Source organism: Rattus norvegicus, chromosome 2 (assembly GCF_021556685.1).
Source record: "Rattus norvegicus strain SHRSP/BbbUtx chromosome 2, alternate assembly SHRSP_T2T, whole genome shotgun sequence".
Classification (NCBI taxonomy): domain Eukaryota; kingdom Metazoa; phylum Chordata; class Mammalia; order Rodentia; family Muridae; genus Rattus; species Rattus norvegicus.
In genome coordinates this window covers 31,234,752-31,259,205 of record NC_141535.1, presented here as the reverse complement: position 1 = coordinate 31,259,205, position 24,454 = coordinate 31,234,752, and the positions used below count along the sequence as shown (strand labels likewise).

Here is a 24,454-nt window from a genome sequence, read left to right as displayed (position 1 = left end):
GCACGGCTCCTCTTAGGAGCCGACAGGCCAGCTCCTTCCTCCGGCGCCACTAGGGCGTGGAGGCCCCCGGGGCGAGCGGGCGCCGCCGCCGCTAGGGTGCAACCCTGCCCTGGCCCAGCAGGTCCCGCTCCGTGCCCGCCGCGGGAGGAAAGCCGAGGCCACCGGCCGCCGCCCCGCGAAGGGAGGGGGCGGCGGAGCCGCAGCAGCTTCAGGTTTCCTTCTAGAGCTGGTGGCGGGCGCGGCCATGTGATGAAGCGGCGACGAGCCCGGCTGGCTGGAGGTGGGCAGGCGGGGACCCGGGGCGCGAGGGTGGCCCCAGCTGTGGGCGCGGCGGGCGAGCGGGGGTGGGGTGGGGTGGGGTGGGGGAGCAGCGGCTCCGCCCCTCGGCGGGGCCAGCGGGGTGGAGGGGCGTGGGCAGCTGGGGACCAGCTTCCCCGCTTCGGGCGACGCTGGCCGGCGGGTCGCCCTCGGCAGGCCTCGGGGACAGCGCCTGGCCAGGGCTCCGGGCGCTTCCGAGCCACAGCTCCAGGTAAAGGCTGATTGCGGGAGCCATCCCTCTTGTCTCCCTGCAGCCCCGGGCGAAGTTTGCCCACCTGAGTTCCCAGGGGACAAAGTTTCTCTACGGTCCCCGAGGACACAGGGGTCTGCAGAGGTGGGGAAAGGTTGCACTCTGCCGGCTGCCCAGCCGGAGGAATGGGCGCCGCCTCCTGGTACCTAGGGGATGGCAACAAGTGCACGGCGCTGCCGGGTCGGAGGCGGCAGCTGTGAAGCGCACAAGGGAGGCAGTGGCCACCCCTCACCCTCTCGGGCACGCGGGGTGGGAGGGGGCGGAGGGTGAGGAGCTCAACCAAAGCTAGTTGCTAGCGGTGGAAATCAAAGGCATGCGGCCGGGGAAGGGTGAACCTCGGGAGCCTGAGTCCCCTCTTTCCATCTGTGCTTCTGGCTGGTTTCACCTAGGTGCTTGGCGCCGGGGTGGTGGTGGTGGTGCGGGGGGTGTACCCCAAACTGTTGGTCAATCTCAAGTTTAGGACATTTATTTTTGTGGAAACGTTTGCTGAGTTTACAAAAGCATCTGTGGTTATCTTGTTTGGGAGGGGCTTTTAGGACTGGGTGGGAATCCATGCACGAGTTTTCTCTGGAATACTCGGTTGTGGGTGGTAGGGGTCACAGGTGGAGAGGGCATTCTCTCTTGCTGTGAGCTCTGTGAACACTGGGTGTTCAGACCACCCAGGAAACCCAGACACCAGTTAGGTTTCTAAGGGAGACTACTTTAGGAGCCCTCGGAGCCTGCCTATTGGTTGCAGCTGGGTGGGCCCAGGGGAAGGGTAACATCTGTGTTTGCCAGCATCTGACTCCATGACCCCTGCTCGAGTGCCAGTCTCTGTACACTCCAAGTTGTGGGGATTGAGCACTTGATTCTGCACCAAGTAGTCTAGAAATACAGTTATAACGAACGGACCCACTGCGTTCTGTACTTTGCCCTCTTGTATTCTAGGCCCTGTAGCTGTCTCAGTAAATGGAACCCTATTCTCATAGCACAAACAAAATCAAAGACTTGCCTTAGTCAGTCTCTGTGGAAGCCACTTTTGACATGATAATTCAAGCTCTGATAACCTTTCCTGGGAAGGTTTCCATACCTCTGTCTTGTTTTTTTTTTTTTTTTTTTAATTTTTTTATGCGAATGTTAAAACATATAGGTGTTTGTCTAATCTTGATGGAGAGTAGCACTAACTCCTTTGGAGTGTTTGAAGGCAGACAACATCGCAGAAGCCTTTTGCAGAGGTTGTAGTGTGACAGCATTTCAATGTAATATTCTGATGCAGACTTTATAGTGATTATGGGTAATTATTTTTGATTATAGAACTCAGATAGTATCATTATTGATAGTGGTTAGGGACACTGAGGCACAGAACTAGGTCTTAGGTGTGGGACTCTGGAGTGTGTCCCAGCTAATGCGACGTGAGACTGGAGAACAGTGGATCAGTGTTTGCTTTTGACTGTTTTCTCCCTTATCAAGGCTGCACAGCCAGGCCAATGGCGAGCAGTTTCTCTCAACAGGTGTGTTTGAGGGACTTTCCTCTGAAGTACCGCCTGCCTCTAAGTCGTTAAGAAACGCTTAAAGGTACACAGAAGGAAATCAGAGTGAGTGGCACAGTTCTCTGAATTTTCATTAGCCCTGATATGGTTTCACTGTGTGTACGTATGTGTATGTATGTATGTATATATATATATATATATATATATATATATATATATACACACATATATATACACACACATATATGTATATATATATATTTTTAAATGGGATACTTTGGAAAATTCTGAAATATTTTCTTATTGTGTTCTCATAAGAAAACATTGTGACTAAGACTTCTGCTGGACAAGAATTTCATATGTGCTTTGATACATGTGACTCTCTGTCCATTGTATGCCATATGAGAAAACCAAAAACCTAAGTGGGTATTAAGCGGCAGACTATACTATTACTTTAAGATTAAGTGTTTTATATAAAGTCGGTACTTAGGCTCTTAACTAAGTTCTGCCAGAGTTTGTGATCAAGTCTTGACTCCTAAGAAAAAAAGGTTCATAATTTCCAATGTCAGAAACCCCTTCTTTGCCAGTAAATGGTTAGAAGAGAGCAAAATAGAGCCTACATTGCTCTCACAGTACAATATTTTATTATCTGTTAATGTACCGGGCAGATAGGACAGCTCTGGTCTTACCAGGGTTGGTTTCATGGAAGTTGTACTTGTGTTACTTTCAGTGGGAAAAGTAGCTCTGGACTTGTTCCCCTCATGACTTTAGGTAAGATTTGTTATCAAGAGTTGTGTCATGCTGGGCTAAATTAAAAACAGCAGTGTATTTTAAACACAGGGAATGCTGTCATGTTACAATTGTATTGGGAACATTATGCCACCCCAAAGACTTGGGTCTGAATCTCCTGCTTGGGTAAAGCTGAGTTTAGCAATAGTTTTCCTGCAGATTATACTATGTTATTTCCTCCAGTCCTGGTTCCACTGTTGTTCTAATGATATTGAAACTATGTTGTCTAAACTTGAAGGATTGTTACTCGGACATTTTGAAAACTTCCACAGCATGCCTCTCATTGTGTGAAAACTTTCTTCAGTTTTCATTCATTTAACCATCTGAAGGGATTGCTGTGCGCTTGGGGCTGCTCTTTTGCCTTAATCCCCTGGGTGATGGACTTCGGGCACAGAGCGACACACTTCTATGGCTTTTGTGGTTGGAGGACTGGTCCTGCTTACAGAATGGATTTTTGCCTGCACACAATCGAGGCATCTGGCTGGGGAAATGAGCTTGTGCCCGGCAATACATCTTAATGCACTCCCATTTTCCCCAGAAATTTGATCTTAGATACAGTTTTAATTCGCTTATTTCAGCCGTTATTGCTCCTGGGTTTCTTCTCCTGGGTAAACAAGATAATGAGATTTGACATCATTTCTTTAATAAAAGGGAAAGTGAAAAAAAATATAATCAAATGTTGGTTATTTATTTCAGTGATGTTGGTTTTGAATATGTTTATCAAAATACATTTTGTTGGTCTTTAGAGATCCCGTCTCTTGTTTCAGTTATTTACAATTTGAGATTTGATTTTGGTAGAAAGTTAACATAAAAGTGACGTTCCCTGAAGAGCCGAGGTGTTTGTGGGTGTGTTGGAGTGTTTGTGGGTGTGTTGGAGGTGGGGGCGAGGGCAGGGCCGCCAAAGCAGGCAGCAGGCAGTAACTGAAACTTGCTCAGAAGTGACCCTTCCAAGCCCTCAGGTGAGTCACATCTTACTTCTGTCAAGGAGTCCGCTTCCTAGGACTATTGGGCATGAGGAAAATACGTACCTGAAATGCAGGTAACATGCTTTCTGTAGTCCCGCCACCCGTGTATCCAGACACTTCCTTAATGAGTGGCTAATCAAGGGCTAGCAAGGTGGCTCAGAGGGTTAAAGGTGCTTGCTCCTGAGCCAGAAAATTTGAGTTTGATCCTCAGAATCCATAGGGTGGAAAGAGAACCGATTCCTGAAAGTTGTCCTCTGAACTCCACACCTGAGCCAAAGCATAGAAATGCCCAAAACAAACAAACACGAAATAAAAATTTAAAACCCAAATATACGGTCAAGAGAGTTTTAAATTTTTCATCTTATTTTATTATTATTATTATTATTATTATTATTATTATTATTATTATTATTATTTTGGCATGTGTCCACGTGGAGGTCAGTGGGCAGCTTTGAGTAGTCAGGTCGTTCCTTCTAGCATGTGAGTTCTTAGAATTGAATTTAGGTCGTTGGGTTTGGCACCAAGCCCCCTTGTCCACTGAGCCATCTAGTCAGACCATGAGATAAATTGAATTCTTTAAAAACAGTTAGCTTTTAAATTCATGTACAACATTAGTAATCACAGCCTTTGGTATGTATGCTTGCTCTTTGTTGGGGTTTAAATCTTGGCCCACTCCCAGACGAGGCACACCAAGCCGACATGGTTCCATTGTGGAGAGGTTTAATGAGAGAAGAAGAGTAGAAGAGAGGAAAGGAGGCCGGCCATGGGCACGTGGAGGGAAGGTGGGAGGGATGGGGAGAGAAGGGACAGGGACAAAGAGGGCACAAAGCAGAGAAGAAGAAGAAGAAGAGCAAAGAGAGGAGTAAGAGGGAGAGGAGGGGGTAAGCAGTGCCTTATAGTGTCAGGCACAGGCGGAGAGTACCTGGTTGTTGCCAGGTAGCTGTAGGGGTGGAGCTTAGACAGAATACCAACACTCTTTCCCCTTATTTTCTAATTTAAAGAATTCATATTCCATTAACTCTAATAACATGCTTTCAAGTATGGGTTTTGAAGCTACAGTGAGGTGGACAGACATGGCTTTGTCCTGACTATGTGAATCTTTCTCTAGTTGAGGTTTTTCATTTTTGAAATGGAAATGTGCGGGCGGGACATAATCCACAGTGGTAGAGCACTTGGTCCAGCACGCACAAGACCCTGTGTTCAATACCAGTCCTGGTTAAAAGTAAACTGAGGATAGCAGTAACCAGCCACATTGGCTGATGGTGAAATTGGCTACGGAATAGCTGTCAGAAATTGATGGTTATTATGGCGATAACAGACGACAATGAAGCCTTTAAAAAGGGGCAGGACCGGTTACAGGTGGAGCTTAGTGGCAGATCAAGAACATATTGAGCGTGTGACCTTGGGTTTGGTCCCCAGCATCATCCTGCATGCCTGGCTTTAGCAGGCTTTCTAGCTGGACAGGTGGTAAGATGTCAGTATGACCCAGGGCAAACTGCCCTTGGCTGGGAATCTATGGCAGACACCGGCCTCTTCCCATCTGTGTGACCTTGGGCAAGTATCAACTGTTTCTGGTCTTCATCCAGCAAAACAGAAAGGATGAGACTTAAGGTCCCTTAGACCTTCTCAGTCTGAACACTCTGTGCCATCTTGAGATTCAAAAGGGGCCAGAGTCTCAGTCCCTTCACTTTTCCCGGCCTCAGTCCACCAGCCCAGGCATGTGTGGTCTCCAGGCTAGGCTGTGGCTACAGCAGCAGTAAGCACTTACAGCCATTGGACTGAAAGAGTAAGGTTATCTTTCTGGACTTGGTCCCGAGAGATTGCAGACAAGGAAGTCTAGATCCCACTCTCGTGGGTCAGCTGGCTACCTGGTCCCTTCCTGCTCCCGCTGTGGGATAGGGTGCCACTGAAAAGGGACGATAAGCAAACTGATTGTTTCTTTGATTTCATGGTACAAAAAAATTCTGGGACAGAGGTTGTCTTGTCTCATTAAGGACCCCTTTTAAAATTAATTAATTAATTAACATCTCGAACGCTGCCCCTGTTCCCTGTCCCCCCTCACAGAGTCCCTCCCCTTCCCTTCCCTTTCTCCTCTGAGAGGGTGGGCCCCCCTGGGTATCCCTTCACCCTGGCTCATCAAGTCTCTGCAAGATTAGGCGCATCTTCTGCCTCTGAGGCCAGACCAGGCAGTTCTGTTGGAGAATGGATACCACAGTTAGGCTACAGTTTTAGGAGAGAGCCTCCGCTCCAGTTGTTTGGGGGCCCACATGGAGATTGAGGTGCCCATCTGCTATATACCATTAAGGGTGTCTAAGACATTTCACTGGGCTGCATGGTTTGGGCAGTAATTCTAGGTTGCAGCCTTTCCCAGTAAGCACACAGCCTGCTCATTGCTTCCTGGCTCTTTGTCAACAGTTCCTGTTTTTCTTGCTCCGACTCCCTGGTTTGCTGTATGCCCAAATGTTAACGTTTCAGAATGTCTAGAGTTCTCTCTGATCGATGAAACTGTAGGTTATTTATTTTGACTCTCCCCCCCCACCCTAAATTTCTAACCTAGAGTATTCTATTTACGGGGACCATTCCAGATGGGCCGGACATCGTTTTCAAAGCGAGGTCACTCCAACATAAGCTGGATTTGCAGCCTTCCTCGCTGTTAGGTGTTTCCGGCATTCTCTGTGCTACAGCCTTCAGGGAAGGGGCAGTGCCGTCTACTTCCCATGCGTTCCTTCTATGTTGCCGGTGTCCCAGTCATTCTCTGTGGTCTGTTCTTGTGATCACTTCGCATCCACCAGCCATGCCTGGTGATTGCTGTACACTTGGCCATCTGTATACACAGGTTTGCTTCCTTGGGTTCAGTGAACTGCCAACTGGAAGTTAATCCTGCTTCTAACACGTCCAGGTTCTTTCTTGGCTGTTATCAGCTGCATAAAACTGGGTAACGAGTGTGCACTTCGATCCGCTGTTGCACTGGAGAGTAGACGTGATCTAGAATGCAGGAAGTGGACACATCATACAGGAGCACCAGTGAATCTGAGCTTTGAGCATCCTGGGATTTCAGCATCTGTGAGGGTTAGGGAACCTGCAGCCCTCTAATACTGCGAGACAATTGAATTCCTAACTCAACTTTGTGCATGGGAGGCCTCTTCTCTTCCTGAGATATCACCTACTATAATCCTCGATGCCTGGCTCAAACATAATCTTTCTGAAGCCTTCAATGGACTCAGTAGCCCCAGAGCTGCTTTTCTTTCTGAGGCCCTGTCATCGTATGTTTCTCTTATATTTTTGGTTGTGAGCCTAGCCTTTAACGGCTGAACCATCTCTCCAGCCCTCATTGTATGTTTCTCATTGATTGCCTGCTACCAGGTGTTGGGCCTACTGTGTGTTTCTACATGTGACTCTCAGTGTTCCAGCCAAGTTTAAGACCAGTGGCGTCAGGGATCTGATTTAGACGACTTTGGAGGGAGCTGAAAGTACAGTGCCCATGTATTAGTCGATTAGTTATTTTGGCAATAATGATCAGAAGCCCTTCCAGTCCTTGGCGTCTCGGTAGAGATTAGCAGTGGTGTGCTCCTGTGCGCTGTGCATAGGTTGACTTGGAAACCACTGGGATGCACGGAGGAGAGGTTAAGGTTGCTCAGAAAGCAAGTAGGTGACTGGTTATCCTTCTGTATCAAGGCCTCGGTGGACCTCTCTAAAGAAGTACTCTCTTTCTGTCAGGAGAAGCAAATCAAATTTTTGATGGAAACCAAATCTGTGGATTGACAGACACCTGAAGGTGTCTATCTGGTCTCCGGCAACGTATATCTCACGCACACAGCGTATTCCCAAATGGCTAGCCAGCCGTCCCAGTGCAGTGATAAGGAACTTCTAAGCTATAAAGATATAGCTATAAAGCTATAAAGATAGTCTGGTCTGTGGGAAGTGAGGCTTCTAAACACCATTCTCCCTTCCACCAAATTCACTGTGGTTCTGCTGCAACCCTGGCCCCCATGGTGACATTTTTAAAAACTTGGTAATGTGTGGTTTTTTAATTCTCTTACTGTGCTGAATATTCCCATCCTCCACCTTCTTCCCAGAGTGCAGTCCTTGCTGGTGACAACCGATGGAGCACAGCAAAACCCCTGGCCCCTTGGCTCCCGAGCTCATGAGGAAGGAAGATCAGCAGTTTCCGTTCAGATGCAGAGCCAGGCCATTCGAGTCACCTAAACCAATGGTCCTCAACTTTCCTAATGTTGCAACTCTTTAATGCAGTTCCTCAGGTTGTAGCAACCCCCTCCCCAACCATAAAGTTATTTTGTTGCTACTTCATAACTGTAATTTTGCTAACTGTAATTTTGCTAGCATTATGAATCATAATGTAAATAGCTGCTACTAGAATATCTGATATATGACCCCATCTAAACCTTTAGCCTCCATTTGGATCCATTTGTTATGAGGCCTTAATGCTCTAGCCTGTATGAATTGTTCCACACAGAACTTTGGAAACAATGACGTCATAGCTGAGGTACTTCTGATCTCAGAAGATTACAGCCACCTTGCAACTACAAAGCTCCTTTTTCTGTGGGGTGCAGCAGGGCCACGCCTCCCTCACAGAGCGGTGGAAAGGTTGCCTTTTCAGTCCTCTGGGCTCTGTTTATCTTTCTTAGATTTATTTCCTTGCCTGTGACTGTTCTACCCTTTCCAAGTGGTTAGCGGGTTGGTAAATTTATCATTCACTACTGCTTTTAGTTTGAAGTTATCCACGGGCTTTGTGGCACCATTCTTTAGGATTTAAACCCTCTGCTGCTTAGGCTAAGGTCTGGGTGGAGTGAAATGAGTATCTCTCAGACTTCAGGTGATTGGGAAGCAGCTTCAGGGAGAGCGAACTAATGGCTACTGTTTGCGCCAGCACCTGACTCTTACTCTTCCTTCTTGTCACAAGGATATACATTGTATCCGCTTTACTTCTCTCTAGTCCACCACCCAGCAACACTGGGCTGATTCTCAAGAACCAGAGTGTTGAGAGCCCCATTGTTCGTGCATACCAGCCTGCAGTGATCTCTAGAATCTCATTCCCGAATAACCTGGGAAGCCTTCTGCCTAGAATTTGTAGGTTCTGCCTTTGCAAACTGTAATGACGAATGCTTATCTCTGGGACTGACTCGTCTGACAGTCTCCACAGTTCTCCATGGATTATACAAAATCTCCCGCCCACACCCTGCTGCTCCCACTGTCTCACACATTAGGCCTGGTTAGCACAGAGTTATATCCCCAGCCCCCTCCTCTTCTTTCTGATCAGAAAATCGCCCCTCTCTGAATAAGACAGTATAAGTTCACAAAGTTCTCACTTTTTTGCCAGTCTTCTACCCGTTATCTTCCTCACCAAGCTCTGTCCTTGACACCTGACTTAAAAACTAAGTGGAGATGAACATTTTGTTGGAAAAACTCAGGTTATTTGGGTTTCTGCCTGTCTGCCTGTCTAACCCACCTCTTAAGAGTGCAAATCCTTCTTTTTTGTTCTTGAAAGTGGGCCAGGAGCAGGAAAAATAGTTATTCTTTATTTTTGCTTGTTTTAGATAAGGTCTCTCTATGTAGCCTTGGCTGTTCTAGAACTCTCTGTGGACTGGGCTGGCCTTGAACTCATAGAGATCCGCTTGCCTCTCTGCCTCCTAAGGGCTGAGATTAAAGGTGTGCACCACTATCCCTGGTCGTTACTCCTTTTCCTTGTGTGAGTGTTAGCTTGGGGCAAGAGGCCTGGCTCTGGTGAACCCAGTGGATGTAGCGTTCTCTCAGGCCTCCCTAGCACCAATCTCCTTTGCAATGGAAGGTCTGTGATCATATTGTAGATTGTCATTATTCCTCGTTAGTTCATTTTGAGACAAGGTCTCCAGTAACCCAAATTGGACTTGAACTCAGTATACGAAGCTAAAGAGGACCTTGAATTTCTGGTCCACCTTCGTGCACTCTGGGAGGATGATTTAGGTTTGGTTTACTTGTGAGTAAAGTTTGGTAGAAGTGGATTAAAGTGACATGAGGCGGTGGAAACTAAGGTCCAGGTTTGCGGCTAAGACAGAGTGTGCCCTGGCTCCCTGCAGCTTCAGAAAACTCCCGTCACTTGCAGCTCACCCCTGAGGGCTGCTTTACAGAGCTGCCAGGCTTTCAGCCCATCAAAGGTTCTCAGGAACCGAGTTCTGGGAGTCGCTTTTATTTCAGTTACCTCAGGACCTCAGAGACTGAACAGGTGTCCTGCGGACCACTCTTTTCTTATTTTCAGAGGCAAAAGACATTGTATAAGACCTGTTAACTAGGACTTTATCAGAGTGGCGTGTGCGTGTGCTGTGGGTTGAACCCAGAGCCTCCTTTTCATGCTCCACAGCCTCAGCCGTGTATCCATCCACTCCTGCACACATTCTGAGGCCAGAGGAAGATGTCAGGTTGTCAGGTTGCTGTATGACGCTCTGTCTTCCTTTGAGGCAGAGTCTTTTCATTGAACCCGAATCTAGGGTGCCTACTAGCAAGCCTCGGATTCTCCTGCTGCCATCCTCCACAGCGCTGGGGCTTGTTGGTGCTCTACGTGGATGTGAGAGGTTTGAACTCAGGTCTGCGTGTTTGCTTACACAGCAAGGGCTCTTACCCACGGAAGGTAGAAGCTTAGTGAGTTTCTTGTCATACTAAGTTGTTATATGAGATGCTGTGGGACCACCATTCAAAGCTTGCTCAGTGAAAAGGGAAGCGATGGGAAGGCACTGTGGATGTTTAGTTCAAGGGTCAGAGAGCGTTCACGTGCTTTCATTTTTAGCCTTCTTATCTAAATGTGCTAAAAACAGTCTTACAATGATTTGACCAATAGGGAGCCGAGGTTGCTTCACTGTAGCAGCGAACCCTCCTGGTGAAATATCTCTGGCCATGTCACCCGGAGCATGTCTGATCTCCTCGGAAAATTCTGGGTTAACTTTGCATTTTGCTTCCTTGTTTAACTGACATGGGGCTGAGCTAGAGAAACTTCAGCTTCCCCATGACTGGCTAGAGAAGATTCAAGCCCCATCTTAGACAAATGGTGTGCGAGCTTCGGAGATGGATGCATTAGAACAGTTTTGTTTGTCCTTAGTTGATTATTTTATGTGTAGGAGTGTTTTGCCTGCATGGATGTATGTGCACCATGTGTGTGCACAGTACCGTGGAGGCCAGAAGAGGGCATTGGATTTCCTGGAAGTGGAGTTGGAGAGTTTTTTTTTTTCTTTTTCTTTTTTTCGGAGCTGGGGACCGAACCCAGGGCCTTGCGCTTGCTAGGCAAGCGCTCTACCACTGAGCTAAATCCCCAACCCCTGGAGTTGGAGAGTTATGTGCTGGAATGTGGTCGCTGAGACAGAACCCATGCCCCCTGCAAGAGCCATCTTTTCAGCCCATAGAAGAGATTTTTTAAGTCTTAAAAATGATACTATTTTGGCATATGTATGTATGTATGTATGTATGCATGTATGTATGTATACATGCACCTATATATCATACAGGTATGCATGCATGTATGTATTTATGTATGTGTGAATGTATGTATGCATGTATGTATGTACACATGTACCTATTTATCATACAGTTATGCATGCATGTATGTATTTGTGTATGTATGAATGTATGTGTGTATGCATGCATGTATGTATGTATACGTGCACCTATATATCATACAGGTATGCATGCATGTATGTACTTATGTATGTATGAATGTATGTATGTATGCATGTATGTATATATACATGCACCTATATATCATACAGGTATGCATGCATGTATGTATTTGTGTATGTATGAATGTATGTATGTATGCATGTATGTATACATGCACCTATTTATCATACAGTTATGCATGCATGTATGTATTTATGTATGTATGAATGTATGTATTTATGTATGTATGAATGTATGTATGTATCCATGCATGCATGTATGTATGTATGTATAGGTGTGCACCATAGTGTTCACATGGAGGTCAGAGGACAGCCTGCAGGAGTCAGTTCTCTCCTTCTACCATGTGTGTCCTGAATTTTGAACTCACGTCATTTAGGCCTGGTGGCGAGTGCTTTTACCCACTGAACCATCTCTCTGGCCCAAGGTCTAGAGTCTCTGTCTCCTTTCATATTCAGGGCAGGAATCTCTACTTTATTAGCTATCATTCGACAGAAGTGGACAAGCAGCAGGAGGAATCGGAAGTAGATCAGCTCCCTGGAGTAAATGGGTTTTGAAAGAGTCTTACCATTGTGAGTTGGATTTGACTTGCAAGAGGAAGGTTTTGAAATGATTTTCAGTCTGGGGATGGCAGAGGTTGGATCAGAATTGGCGTTTGGGTTGAAATCTTGGGTCACGTTACCCAGTGACATCCTCTGAAGTCCATGGTTTGGGGCCTCCCCACCTCCATGTGCATTCTCTCCCTCATGTCCCACCGTCTCCTTCCCCACCCCCATCATTGGTCCAGGGAGGGGTAATGATGGCGGAATTCGTGCTCAGCAAGCACTCCACCCTGGCTGCATTTCCAGTCCATCCTTTTACTTGTTTCGGTCTTGAGGCTCACTTAGCTGCCTAGACTGGCCTCGAACTCATTTTGCAGCCAAGGCAGGCCTTGAACTTGCAACCCTCCTGCTTCAGCCTCCAAGCACCTGGGATTACAGGTCCATGCCAGCAGGCCAGGCTCCGTTTTTGTAGTTTCACGGAGGGAGGATGGTACGTTAAACCTCCTGTGGGTTATTAGCACAGTGCCTGATTCCCAGAGTGCACTTAAGATACTTGGCTCCATGCAGAAGTTCAGGGTTTAAAGATGGCAGCTCAGCGCGGCCTCTTCACAGGGAAAAGGACCGTTGGTTCTCAGTTCATGACATCGTCAGAACCCTTTCTGAGCAGCCAGCTGGAATGAGCCAGTAATAATTGAGCAACTGTTCTAATTGAATTTGAAGATGATTGGAGATAGATACTATTTTCACTTTAGCAGTAAAACTTATGTACCTCACTTTTCTCTGGCTAGGTGGGAAATGTGCCTTGAGATGTATGGCATGTCTGATAAATATTAACTTTCAACTAAAGTAAGAATGCTTACAGTAAATAGTTCACACACTCTTTCTTTCTTTCTTTCTTTCTTTCTTTCTTTCTTTCTTTCTTTCTTTCCTTCCTTCCTTCCTTCCTTCCTTCCTTCCTTCCTTCTTTCTTTCTTTCTTTCTTTCTTTCTTTCTTTCTTTCTTTCTTTCTTTCTTTCTTTCTTTCACACCGCCATCCAAGTTTTCTCCAAACCAACGTGACCTTCCATTTTATGTATGGTCTCATTGTGTTGTCTTGGATGCCTGGAGCTCACTCTGTAGATCAGGGTGGACTTGAACTCTTAGAGATCTTGCCTCTACATCTCAAGTGCCGGGATCAAGGGCCTGCACCACCACGGCTGGGGTAACAAATTCCTAAAACCTAGTTTGTCATGTGACTACTGACGATTAATGTAAAAAGACTTATAAGGAGCCACGTTTAAAACATGGCAGTGCTCTACCTGTGAGGATACCTCAAGGTCAAGGCATTCTGTCCCTTGGCTGCCTTAGACACTGGGGCAGGAACCTGGCATTGCTCTGTTGGGATTTGACTTGCTGGATTTGGGGTAGGGCTTCAAAGCTCTAATTATCTAGAAGTTTTTTCTAAGATAATTATCTAGAAGGCTTTTCCGTTCCACAGGTTTCATTGTTGTTATTGTTGTTGTTTCTTCCTCTCTCTCTCTCTCTCTCTTTCTCTCTCTCTCTGGTGTGCTCCATTTGATTTTTGAACCTTCACTGAGTTACTTAAAGGGAGACATATGCTGGATTCTGAGGAATCAGTGATAAGAGACCTCCAGTTCACTGGGGTTCTCAGTACTGCTGAACTAACCACTGTGCTGCCATTAGGTAGTTGATGATGCAGAGTATTACAGAGTGCTTTCAGCAGCCCGGAAGAAGCCATTTCTCCCCAGCTCCTAAATCACCTCACTCCCCCAAAACCATGCCTGAGAGAATAGGTATCAAATACTGCCCCCCTTTATGGTGTTGTAAGTGTAACCTGCATTGAAGTGTGGGGCTACTTTGGTGACAACAGAGAAACAGGAGTGAGGGGCTGGACAGATGGTTCAGTGGTTATGGGCAATTGCTGACCTGGCAGAGAACTGGAGTTCCATCCCCAGCACCACATACTGGGCTTCTCACAACTGCCTGTAACGAGACCTCAGGGGATCTCACACATATCGCTGGCCTCTGCAGGCACGTGTGAACGTACACTCGCATAGGCACACACATACACACAAATAAAAACAAGATAAAAGTTTACAGTGAACAGAAAGAAAGACGATGGCAACGAAGAAATGTTGTAGTGGAAATCCGAGTGCATCATCTTGGCTCACGAATGAAAAGAGGAGTCTCTTTCAGATGTTAGGATCCCAACACAAGCTATTGGTGTGTGTGTGTGTGTGTGTGTGTGTGTGTGTGTGTGTGTGTGTTTGTGTGTGTGTGTGTGTGTGTGTGTGTGTTTTCCCCCTTAAAAATTTACTTATGGTTACTCATTGTCCATATTTTCAAAACTTTCTTAGTTGGGCTTGGAAATAAACGTAATGGTTGCCAGTAGCTATTTAAAGAGGAGAAATGTCTTATCAAACGGAATTATGGGTGACGATTTAGGTTGGGGATTATGGCTCAGTAGTAGAGGGCTTGACTAGCATATGCAAGGTCCTGGGTTCATTCACTAGCAACCACACAGAAACATACATGTGAAAGGCAAAACAAAAAAAAAACCAGTTTAAGCTTATTTTGATATTATTTGCTTATTAATAAGGGCTTTCCATCTTAAATTTATGTGGAATACTGGGTGAGATGGTTCAGCAAGGGGCGGGGTGGGGGAAAATACATGGGAACATCCAGCTTTGGGTTTTTCTGAACTTAAATACTTGAGAGCTCAATCAGTTTTGCAGGTTCTGGAGGCACCTGGTAAGGATCCTGGTGACTCTCTTGGTCAGTAGCGAGCTGTTCTGTTGATGAGGGGCAGCTCTGCAAGCTAGGGCTAAGCACTCCATTGGTCTGAACAGTATGGAAGGCCACGGCTTAAGGACACAGCAAACAAGGGAAGGTCCTTGGCACTGTGCTATCTTGTCTTGGTGACAGCGAGAGGCACGGTTGTGGATGCAGGGAGGTCCTCTCTGCTTTCTGTGTACTTCTGGGCACAGGGTGACATGAATAGATTAGTATTTGAAACAAGAACACAGAATCCGCTGCCCCACGGTAAACATGGCCCAACTTAGGAAGCATTTAAAGCTACACAAATGGCAGAAGAGGCCAAGGGAATGAATCACCACCTTGCATGTTGTTTTGACAGGAAATGTATCACGTCTTAATAATTTCCTCAGCATTTCTTCCTGCCAGGTGCCTGTTTTCTTCTTGTTGCTAACTTATTCCTGTAGAATTCCAAATATGTGGCCGGCTTCCCCTGTGATAGCCTTTCCTGGTTCCCCCTCTCCCTGCTTCGGAGTGGCCGGTGCACTGTGACTTGTTTGTTGTCTGCGAGAGCTATTTTGGACGTGTCCAGTCAGGATGCCTTTGTCTGGAGAGAGGATCTTTATGGGTCCCATCACGTAGGATTTTCCAGAGGGATTTGTAAACGTGGCATCGGATGGATAATAGCTAAGGCTGAATTTACACAAGGCATTGTTCCCACAGTCCTTTGCGGAGAGATTAGGGGCAGCTTTTGCTTTTTCTATTCGTGTGTGAGTGTGTGTGTGTGTGTGTGTGTGTGTGTGTGTGTGTGTGTGTGTGTGTATTGATATGTAACTAAGAAGTAATTATTTCTACAATAGGCATGAGATGCCTTGAAAGGAAACAAACCAGAAACGAATCTTTTTCTTATTTATGTTTATTTTACTTTTTAGTGTTTTTCTATGTCAGTATCAAGTTTGCATCATCCCTCCAATTCCTCCCATGTCACGCCTCTTACTCCCTCTCAAAGTCATGACCTTTTCTTTGGTTTTTATTGATACACACACACACACACACACACACACACACACACACACACACACACACTCTCATGTGCACATACCCACATACATAAAAATACAACCTGCTATGTTTAGTATTGACCGCCCGGGATTGGCTAGCCTGTAAGGGGGCTAGACCCTGGAAAAGGCTGACTCCCTCTTTCAGCAGCCGCTGACTGTACCTCTTCATCCAGAGTCGGATCCTTGTGAGGGTTGCCCCACCCACATTGGAATGTCAGTCAGTGTCGTCACTGTGCAGCTCTTGTTTAGGTTACCATATGGTAAGGTTTCCTGGCACCACAGTGTTAAGATTTCATGGGTGCAACTCCCTGTCATATATAGAAGACACCATCTCTCAGCAGACATTCTAGTCTTCTGGGTTTTACAACCTTTCCACTCCGTCTTCTGCAGTGCTCCTCGAGCCCCTTGTAGGGCTTGAGTGGCAGACGTTTCCGTTGAGTTGGGCATCTCCTGGTCAGTTATCTCTATGTTTTGACCAGTTGCAGATTCCTGTGATGGTCTCTGTCGCTGCAAAAAGAAGTTTCTGTAATGGGCAATGAGAGCTATACTTATCTGTATTTATGTCTTTAGATATTTAGAATGCAGTTGGGAATGACACTGGCTTAGGGGAGTGGGAGTTAAAGTCCCTCTCCAGGGTTCTATGGCTTCATCAACCATAGGGGTTGGTTAGGTTTGCAGGCATGAATTCCTCACTGTTGAGTGGGCCTCACTGTTGAGTCAGCTGTTGGTCACCCCTAAGATATAATCACCACTACTGCACTCTTGGCTGTATCTTGCTGTGCTAGACATTGCTATGGTTCTTTATTTAATTTTAATTTAATTTTATTTATTTACATTCCAGTCATTCTCTCCCTCTCAGTCCCCCCTCCCACAGTTCTTCATCCCATTCCTTCTCCCCCTAACCTCCAAGAGGGTGCTCTCCCTCTCAAAGCTCCTCCTTTCCTGGGGCCTCAAGTCTCCGGAGGATTAAGTGCACCTTCTCCCACTGAGGCCAGACATGTGTGCCAGAGGCCTTTGACTGGCCCTCGTATGCTCCTGGTTGGTGGCTCAGGTCCTTGGAGTCTGGGTTAGTTGACACTCTGGTCTTCCAATGGGGTTCTTTTCCCCTTCAGTTTCTTCAATCCTTCCCCTAATTCAACCATGGGGGTCCTTGACTTCAGTCCAATGGTGTTAAGTATCTGCATCTGTCTCAGTCAGCTGCTGGTAGGGCCTGTCAAAGGATGGCCATGTCAGATTACTGTCTGTAAGCATATCATAGCATCACATGGGCAACCTATAGATTGGGAAAAAACTTCACTAACCCTACATCTGACAGAGAGCTAATACCCAAAATATATAAAGAACTCAAGAAGTTAACCTCCAAAAAACCAATTAAATAATCCAATTTAAAAAATGGGGTACAGAGCTAAACAGAGAATTCACAACAGAAGAATCTTGAATGGCTGAGAAACACTTAAAGAAATGTTCAAAGTCTAATCATCAGAGAAATGCAAATCAAAAGGACCCTGAGATTCCACCTTACCCCAGTTAGGATGGCTAAGATCAAAAATTCAAGTGACAGCATATGCAGACGAGGATATGGAGAAAGAGGAACGCTCCTCCATTGTTGGTGGGATTGCAAACTGATACAAACACTCTGTAAATCAATCCGGAGGTTTCTCAGAAAATTGGAAATAGTTCTACCTGAGGACCCAGCTGTACTACTCCTGGGCATGTACCCAAAAGGTGCCCCACCATAGCACAAGGACACATGTTCAGCCATGTTCATAGCAGCCTTATTTGTAATAGCCAGAAGTTAAAAACAGCCCAGATGTCCCTTGACTGAAGAATGTGGTTCATTTACAGGATGAAATACTATTCAGCTGCTAAAAATGAGGACATCCCGAGTTTTGCAGCCAAATGGAGGGAACTAGAAAATATTACCCTGAGTGAGGTAACTCAGACCCAAGATGACATGCATGGTGTGTACTCACTGATAAGTGAGTGTTAGCCAAAAAGTACAGAATACTTAGGATTCAATCCCCGGACCATAAGAAGTGTAACAAGCAGAAATGCCCAAGTGAGGAGGCTCTATCCCATATAAAAGGGGGAAGGAAATAATCATGGGAGGCAGATGGGGGAAGGAACATTGTTGGGAGAGGTAAGGGGCAGGGGGAAAGGATCAGGTATTGGGGGTGGGGGACAGGAGAGAAGTCCAGAAGGCCAAGAGAATGAATAGAAATAAGCAGCATGGGGGGGGGGGGACTCTCTAGAAAGTACCAGAGACCCAGGAGGTGAGACATTCTAAGGCCTCAATGGGGATGACCTTAATCAAAGTGCCCAATACTGGGGAGAGGGAACTCCAGTCTACCTCCAGTAGATAGACGGGGCCTCAAGTGGAGGGACAGGGTTACTAACCCACCATCAAAATTTCGGACCCAGAATTGTTCCTGTCTAAAAGAACTGCAGGGAAAGAGTAGACCAGAGAGTGAAGAAAAGGCAGTGGCCGGCCCAACTCAGGATCCGTCTCATGGCGGGTGGGGTGGGGACTGAGGCCTGGCAAAATCGCTGATGCCGGGATGCACTGACAGTGTTATGATTCTTAAGCTTTATGTATGGGTAAGGATTTTAAATCATTTTCTCTCTTGGCAGCTTGCGTAGCACCTTAGGATACTCGGAGAGCTTAGTCCTCATGGAGCCTTCCAGGTCTGTTCCAGCTCTGTCTTCCACACACTTCAGACACAGGTCCTGAAAAAGTAAAATGCCCATCGTTTTCTAAGTTAGGAAGCTACAAGGACGGACGCAAGTAAAGATAAGGTTTTGTCATTAGCTCAGTCGTTTGCGCAGTCGATAGGAATATTAAGCTTGTCTTTGACCACCTAAGTTTCTAACTAGAAAAAAAGTATAGGTGCGTTTATAAATTTAACTAAGTTTCATAATTATAAAGATACTTCTATTCGATTTGTAAGTGTGTGATTTAAATGTAGTGATTTACTACTTTCTCGGTGGTATGTGGTGGGGTATGCATGCTTATGTGTGTGTGTACATGTATGTGTGCATGTGTGTGTGCACATGTGCACATGTGTGCATGTGTGTGTGTATGCGTGCCTATGGAGGTCAGAGTTTGATGCTGGGTGTTCTCCTCAGTAACTCTCTACCTTATTCTGTTTTGAGTCAGGGTCTGTTTGCTGGGACCTGTGCTCTCTGATTTGACTAGACTGGTTGCCCAACAAGCTATAGGGGTCCTCTTATCTCTGCCTCTCTAGAGCTGGGACTATAGACACATGTCCCTACCCTTGGCTTTTTTTTTTTTTTTAAATCTTGGATGCTCTAACTTGGTTCTCAGGCCCGAGTGGTAAGCATTTATCACCATAGTTCCCAAACACCCTTTATTTTTTTACTCCATACAGAATTATTATACTGCTTTAAAATTATTTGTGTGTGCATGTGTGTGTGTGTGTGGGGGGGTGGAACTCGGGGCTTTGTGCTAGCTAGTCAAGGGCTTTGAGTTATGCAGCATACAGGCAAGTATACAACAGGTAACTTCTAGTGAAAACCAACAGGGCCTTTCTTCTAGGAGCGTCTGCTCTTCTGTGATGTGTGGCTATCCACTGTAGATCGTGAACTTCACATTGCTTAACATTTAAAGGCACGGAAGTTTACCGTGTAGCCCATCTGATGCTGAAGACTACATTTTAAGATGGCTTACATGTAGTAGGCGACATCTTTGCTCTGCATATCAGTAGACATTTTAGACTGTCCTTAATAACTAGCTCTCTGTAATATATTTTTTCATATTTTAACTTTTTTCTTACCTGGACATAACAAGATGTAAGCAGAAATAATACGATGTAGTGTCCAGTCCTCGGCTTTGATAAATGTCAAGATTATAGTGAGGGACCCTTTCCATCATGTATTGCTTTTGCAGTGGAGATCAGTGTCTAACTGGGACTTGGCTATGCTGAGAGGCACACCTGGGAAACAGCTCACACTCTTGATAATGGTAGATTGGAGGCCCTAGTCTTATTACTGGTGTGATTCAGAGACGAGAAGAGGTTGTGCGTGGCCCCTTCTGTGTGTTTTTTTTTCTTTTCTTTTTTTCGGAGCTGGGGATCGAACCCAGGGCCTTGTGCTTGCTAGGCAAGCGCTCTACCGCTGAGCTAAATTCCCAACCCCTGCGTGGCCCCTTCTGTTCTGGCATTCTCTTCCTCGGATGCTTCTCTGCACTCCGCTTGCAGGGATCAGACACAGTTTCCTCACATGTTACCGTCTGTGAGTCTATGAGCAGTGTGTTCCAGTAATGTATACAAGCCCTGTTTAGTATATCTAACGTCTTTGGCATCAGAATGCCATTGAAGTAAGAGATTGAGCTCTGACTCCCAGATCTGCCTGGCTCTCTCTTCTGAAGACTGGTATTAAAGGTGTGTCCACTGTGCCCATTGTCAAACCAATGGCCGTCTAATGATCATTCTTCTCTCTCTTTTTTAAAGATTTATTTATTTATTATATATAAGTACACTGTAACTGTCTTCAGACACACCAGAAGAGGGCATCGGATCCCATTACAGATGGTTGTGAGCCACCATGTGGTTGCTGGGAATTGAACTCAGGACCCCTGGAAGAGCAGACAGCGTTCTTAACCTCCCAGCCATCTCTCTAGCCACGGATCATTCTTCTCTTTGTCTATCTCAGCCAGCTCTTGTTACATAAGCCTTGACTGGGCTGAAATTTGGAATCCCCCTGCCCAGGCTCCTTAGTGCTGCAGGTGTTCACTGTCACACACAGTGCCTCTTCTGTTCACGGAGAACTCTCCTCAACATCCCTGACTTACATCCATATAAAAAGTCAAAGGAGAAAAAAAGTGAAATCCTTCCCCGTATCATGAAACTGCTTAGAATTTTCTCCATGTGAGTCAGCCAGTTAAGGATGTATTTCTCTCGAAGCCAGCATGGCAAATATTTATTGATTAATATGTTGTATTTATTAATATGCAGTTGGTTTCGCTCACAATTTCAAAGCTGAGTGGGAGATCAGGGGTGCGAACCGGGTGTAACTTAAGTTTTTTTGGAGGGTGAAGGGCAGGAATAGGGTCTCATATAGCCTAGCATAGCCAGGAGCTCGTTATGTAGCTGAGGTCGAGCTTAAACTCTTGATCCTTTGCCTCTGCCTCTCAAGTTCTGGGATTACAGGCTTGTGTGTGCTACCACCGAGACCGGCTTAGTGAAATTTTAGATAAGTGTTTTGTTTGCTTTGTCCCGACCTGTGAAAGGGATACCGGTAACTCCTTCCCTACAAACGGCGATTGGCCAATCAAGCCAGGATATAGGTAGAAACATTTTGCAAAGTTGAAAATGGCATATCCACATACAATGAACAGCTATATAGCACGCTTGGCAGTAAATTATTTAAGGCATAGATTTCCTTTATGGCACATATGGATGTGGGAGAACAGAGACCCGGGTCTGTTGGTTCCGTGCCAGATCCCCGTTTGCTTTGTTAATCTAACACTTCTGTACTCAGTGACTTGCGAGAAAGCTGCAGAGCCAATTCAAATTAGTGGGGGAGAGTTTGAAAGGGGCCTGTTGTGTAAGGATTGGCACTAATGAGCCACTGTATTCCGGGACTGCCTGGTTCTGTGTTGAAGGTCACAAAGACGTGTTCTTATTTTCTTCCACTACTTAGATACGGTATGAAACCAATTAATTCCTGAAGGCATTTTTTTTCCCCTAGGGAAAATGACTTACTGTCAAAGACGTGTGGTGTGAGCACTTCTGTCATGTTTAGGGAGGGGCTAGGGATGGATACAATTAAACGGCTGGCCAGTACCTGTCTCCCTGTGCATTAAAAGAGAGTTTCTTGGGGTCTGGGGAGAGGGCTTAGTGGGTAAAGTGCTGGCCACATAAATATAAGGAGTGAAGTTCAGATCCCTAGAACCCATGATGCAGGGTAGTGTGCATCTGGAATCCTAGGCCTCTTCGATGAGATTTCCTGAAAGCTTGCAGACCAGCTAGTCTGGTGTGTGCAGTTGTGAACCAGAGACGGTCTCAAACAAGGGAGAAGGCAAGGTCCAATGCCCATGGTTCTCCTCTGACCTCTGTGTGTACATCAGGGGATACATATGTCTGTACTCACACCCAGAAGCAAGTGCATCCATGCACACACACACACACACACACACACACACACACACACACACACACAGAGAGAGAGAGAGAGAGAGAGAGAGAGAGGAGAGAGAGACCCTGTTTTTGCTCATTTCAGTTGAGTTTAGAATCGCATCAGTTGCACCAATGATACATTTAATTTTTTTCTACTTATGCTAGAAATTTTCAGAGTCAAGTGTACTTTGTTTTTTTCTGGAGTCTTAGATCTCTGCTTCCTCCCTGGTAAGGCTCTACCTCTTTAACACACTAAAAAACAAAGAACAAACAAAAAACTAAAAAAAACAAAACAACAACAAACAAACAAAAACAACAACAAAATCCACTTCCTTCAGTATCTTCTGGGGAAGTGTGGTGTCCCACTGCTGGATGGGTTGTGGGCACCTACACAGCCATCCAAGTGGAAGTGTAGAAACAAAGTTCAAGAGGTGCAGTGAGAATTTTCCTTTCCTCGGAAGCTCAGTTACATTACGTGAATATGATTTTGTTTAAATCCCAGGTGTGGGATATGGGCCTGCGCGGTGGCTGGCTATGACTGTCCCGTGCCCTAGGAGGGGAGTGACTTTCGCCAGAGGCAGGTAGTTTTCATTTGGGTATAAATGGCAGAGCCCGGAGAGGGCCTGTGGTCCCTTCCTGCTGCCGGTTCTGCTGTTGCGTTTGCTGTCGCTGGATTAGATTGCCGGGTTGCTGGAGTTCTGATTTCTGCATGAAGATATTTTGGTGACGAAGGTTGGACTTGCTCTAGAGAACTTGACACCCTTTATCAGCAGGACGTAGTCTAAAGAGGGCCACATCCCTTTTCCATCTAAGCTCCTTTCTCTCCCACCTAGTGTTGGGGGATTGGAAGGGATTAGGGTGGAATACGGGTTGGCAGGATGGTGGCTATAAGAACCCAATGAAGTGGAGCTTTTAAGCCCTCAGTGTGGTTGGCTGTCCATTCAGGAACAACGGGGAGGCCTGTCCTAGAGATAGGAGGTCTGGAGTTTGATGTTAATGATACTTACTATCAGTCATCCATTGGTTGTTTTCTGGATTTTGACTCTAGACCTTAATCTAACATTTCCGAATTCAGTGTCATGCAATTAAATGGCAGAGTTCTTTTTTTTAAATAAAAGTCTTTTTTTAAATTTATTTATTCTTTTATGAGTACACCATTGCTGTCTTCAGACACAGCAGAAGAGGGCATCAGATCCCATTACAGATGGTTGTGAGCCACCATGTGGTTGCTGGGACTTGAACTCAGGACCTCTGGAAGAGCAGTCAGTGCTCTTAACCGCTGAGCCATTTCTCCAGCCCCAATGGCAGAGCTCTTATTCCTGTAATGTTGGCTTTCATTCATATGGTGTCTTCGCTTTAGTTCCTATGGCGACCTTACTGTGTATCCGTGTTTCAGTTGAGGTGACCTATGGAGCCAAGAGATTAGGAGACACGCTTCAGGCCAGCAGCAAGCTTACCGACCCATCTGTGGGGTTCTAGCGCCCTTCTTCCCTTTGCTTTGGCGGTTCTGTGGAAGGTTTGGAGGGGATCCAGCTTGTCCTTATGTTCAAGAGACCCGAAGGATCTGCTCTAGTCAAAAGGTGCTGGAAGTTTCCGCAGAGGCTACATTTTCAGGTTTGTCTTCACAGGGAACGATCTCCCTTCATCTTTGAACTTGGCACCGTCTGAAGGGAGACAGCTGTCTTTGATGATCTGACCTACGTACATTTCTCAAATCTTCCTAGAAAAAATATACAAGTATTAAAAAAAAAAAACCCTTCTTTACCCTCAGGCAAACTGCTCTCCAGTTGGTCAATTATGACTTCTTCAAGTTCAAGGTGAATTTTTAGAGGGAGAAGCTTCTGATTAGGCACCATCCTGCAGATCCCAAACTCTGACCGCTCAGAACCTGTGTTTTCAGAACTTTCATGCCTTCCAGGTGTCCTCGGATTGCAAGTGCACTTAGAACTTGAGCACGATTTCCATTCGGCTCCTCCCACGGTTTATTCTGTTCACCTCTGCTCCACTCTCTTCATGCTTGATGTTGACCTTGGTTCTGTCCCCTGGGTCCTTCAGTTTCCCAAGTCATTCCCAAGGACCATCGCATGTTCCCTTCCCCTGACCTCCAGGGGACAGACAACAGAGCGTGTTTTCTGCAGAGAATTTAAACACATTTAAAAGCAGTATTAGTCTCCTTAATCAAGATCCAGCAATGCCAATGCTGGCTTCTAGAATTTCCGCTCTCAAAAGCGATCTTCTGGTATAGGACCTCAGACGCTGCAGGCACTCACTTGCATGTTACTGACCTCCGCGGAGGCATCCAGTCAGCCTGTTTTAATGTGGGTCCCTTAGTAGGACATTATGATGGACATGGAGTTTAGGTGCAACCACTCCCAGTTACACACTTGAGCCCCGCACATGCTCTTCATGTTTCTTCTCAGAGTGAATTCTGGTGTGTGTGGGGGGGAGGTGACACAGGCTTACTGTGGGTGCCCTTGTGTGATATCAGTGGCACAGCGTGACTGTGTGTC

The 24,454-nt window shown here is 46.0% G+C and overlaps 1 protein-coding gene across 5 annotated transcripts in view; it reads left to right on the top strand.

Moving 5' to 3' along the window:
• Positions 1–222: 222 nt before the first annotated feature.
• The window catches only part of Arhgef28 (Rho guanine nucleotide exchange factor 28), a 297,367-nt gene continuing 273,135 nt past the window's right edge, over positions 223–24,454 (top strand). For 2 of the 5 annotated variants that reach the window (XM_087625772.1, XM_087625793.1), the window contains exon 1: positions 223–280. In XM_087625772.1, coding sequence (XP_087481898.1) covers positions 250–280 — 31 coding nt within the window. In that variant the 5' untranslated portion in view covers positions 223–249. 5 annotated transcript variants of the gene reach the window in all.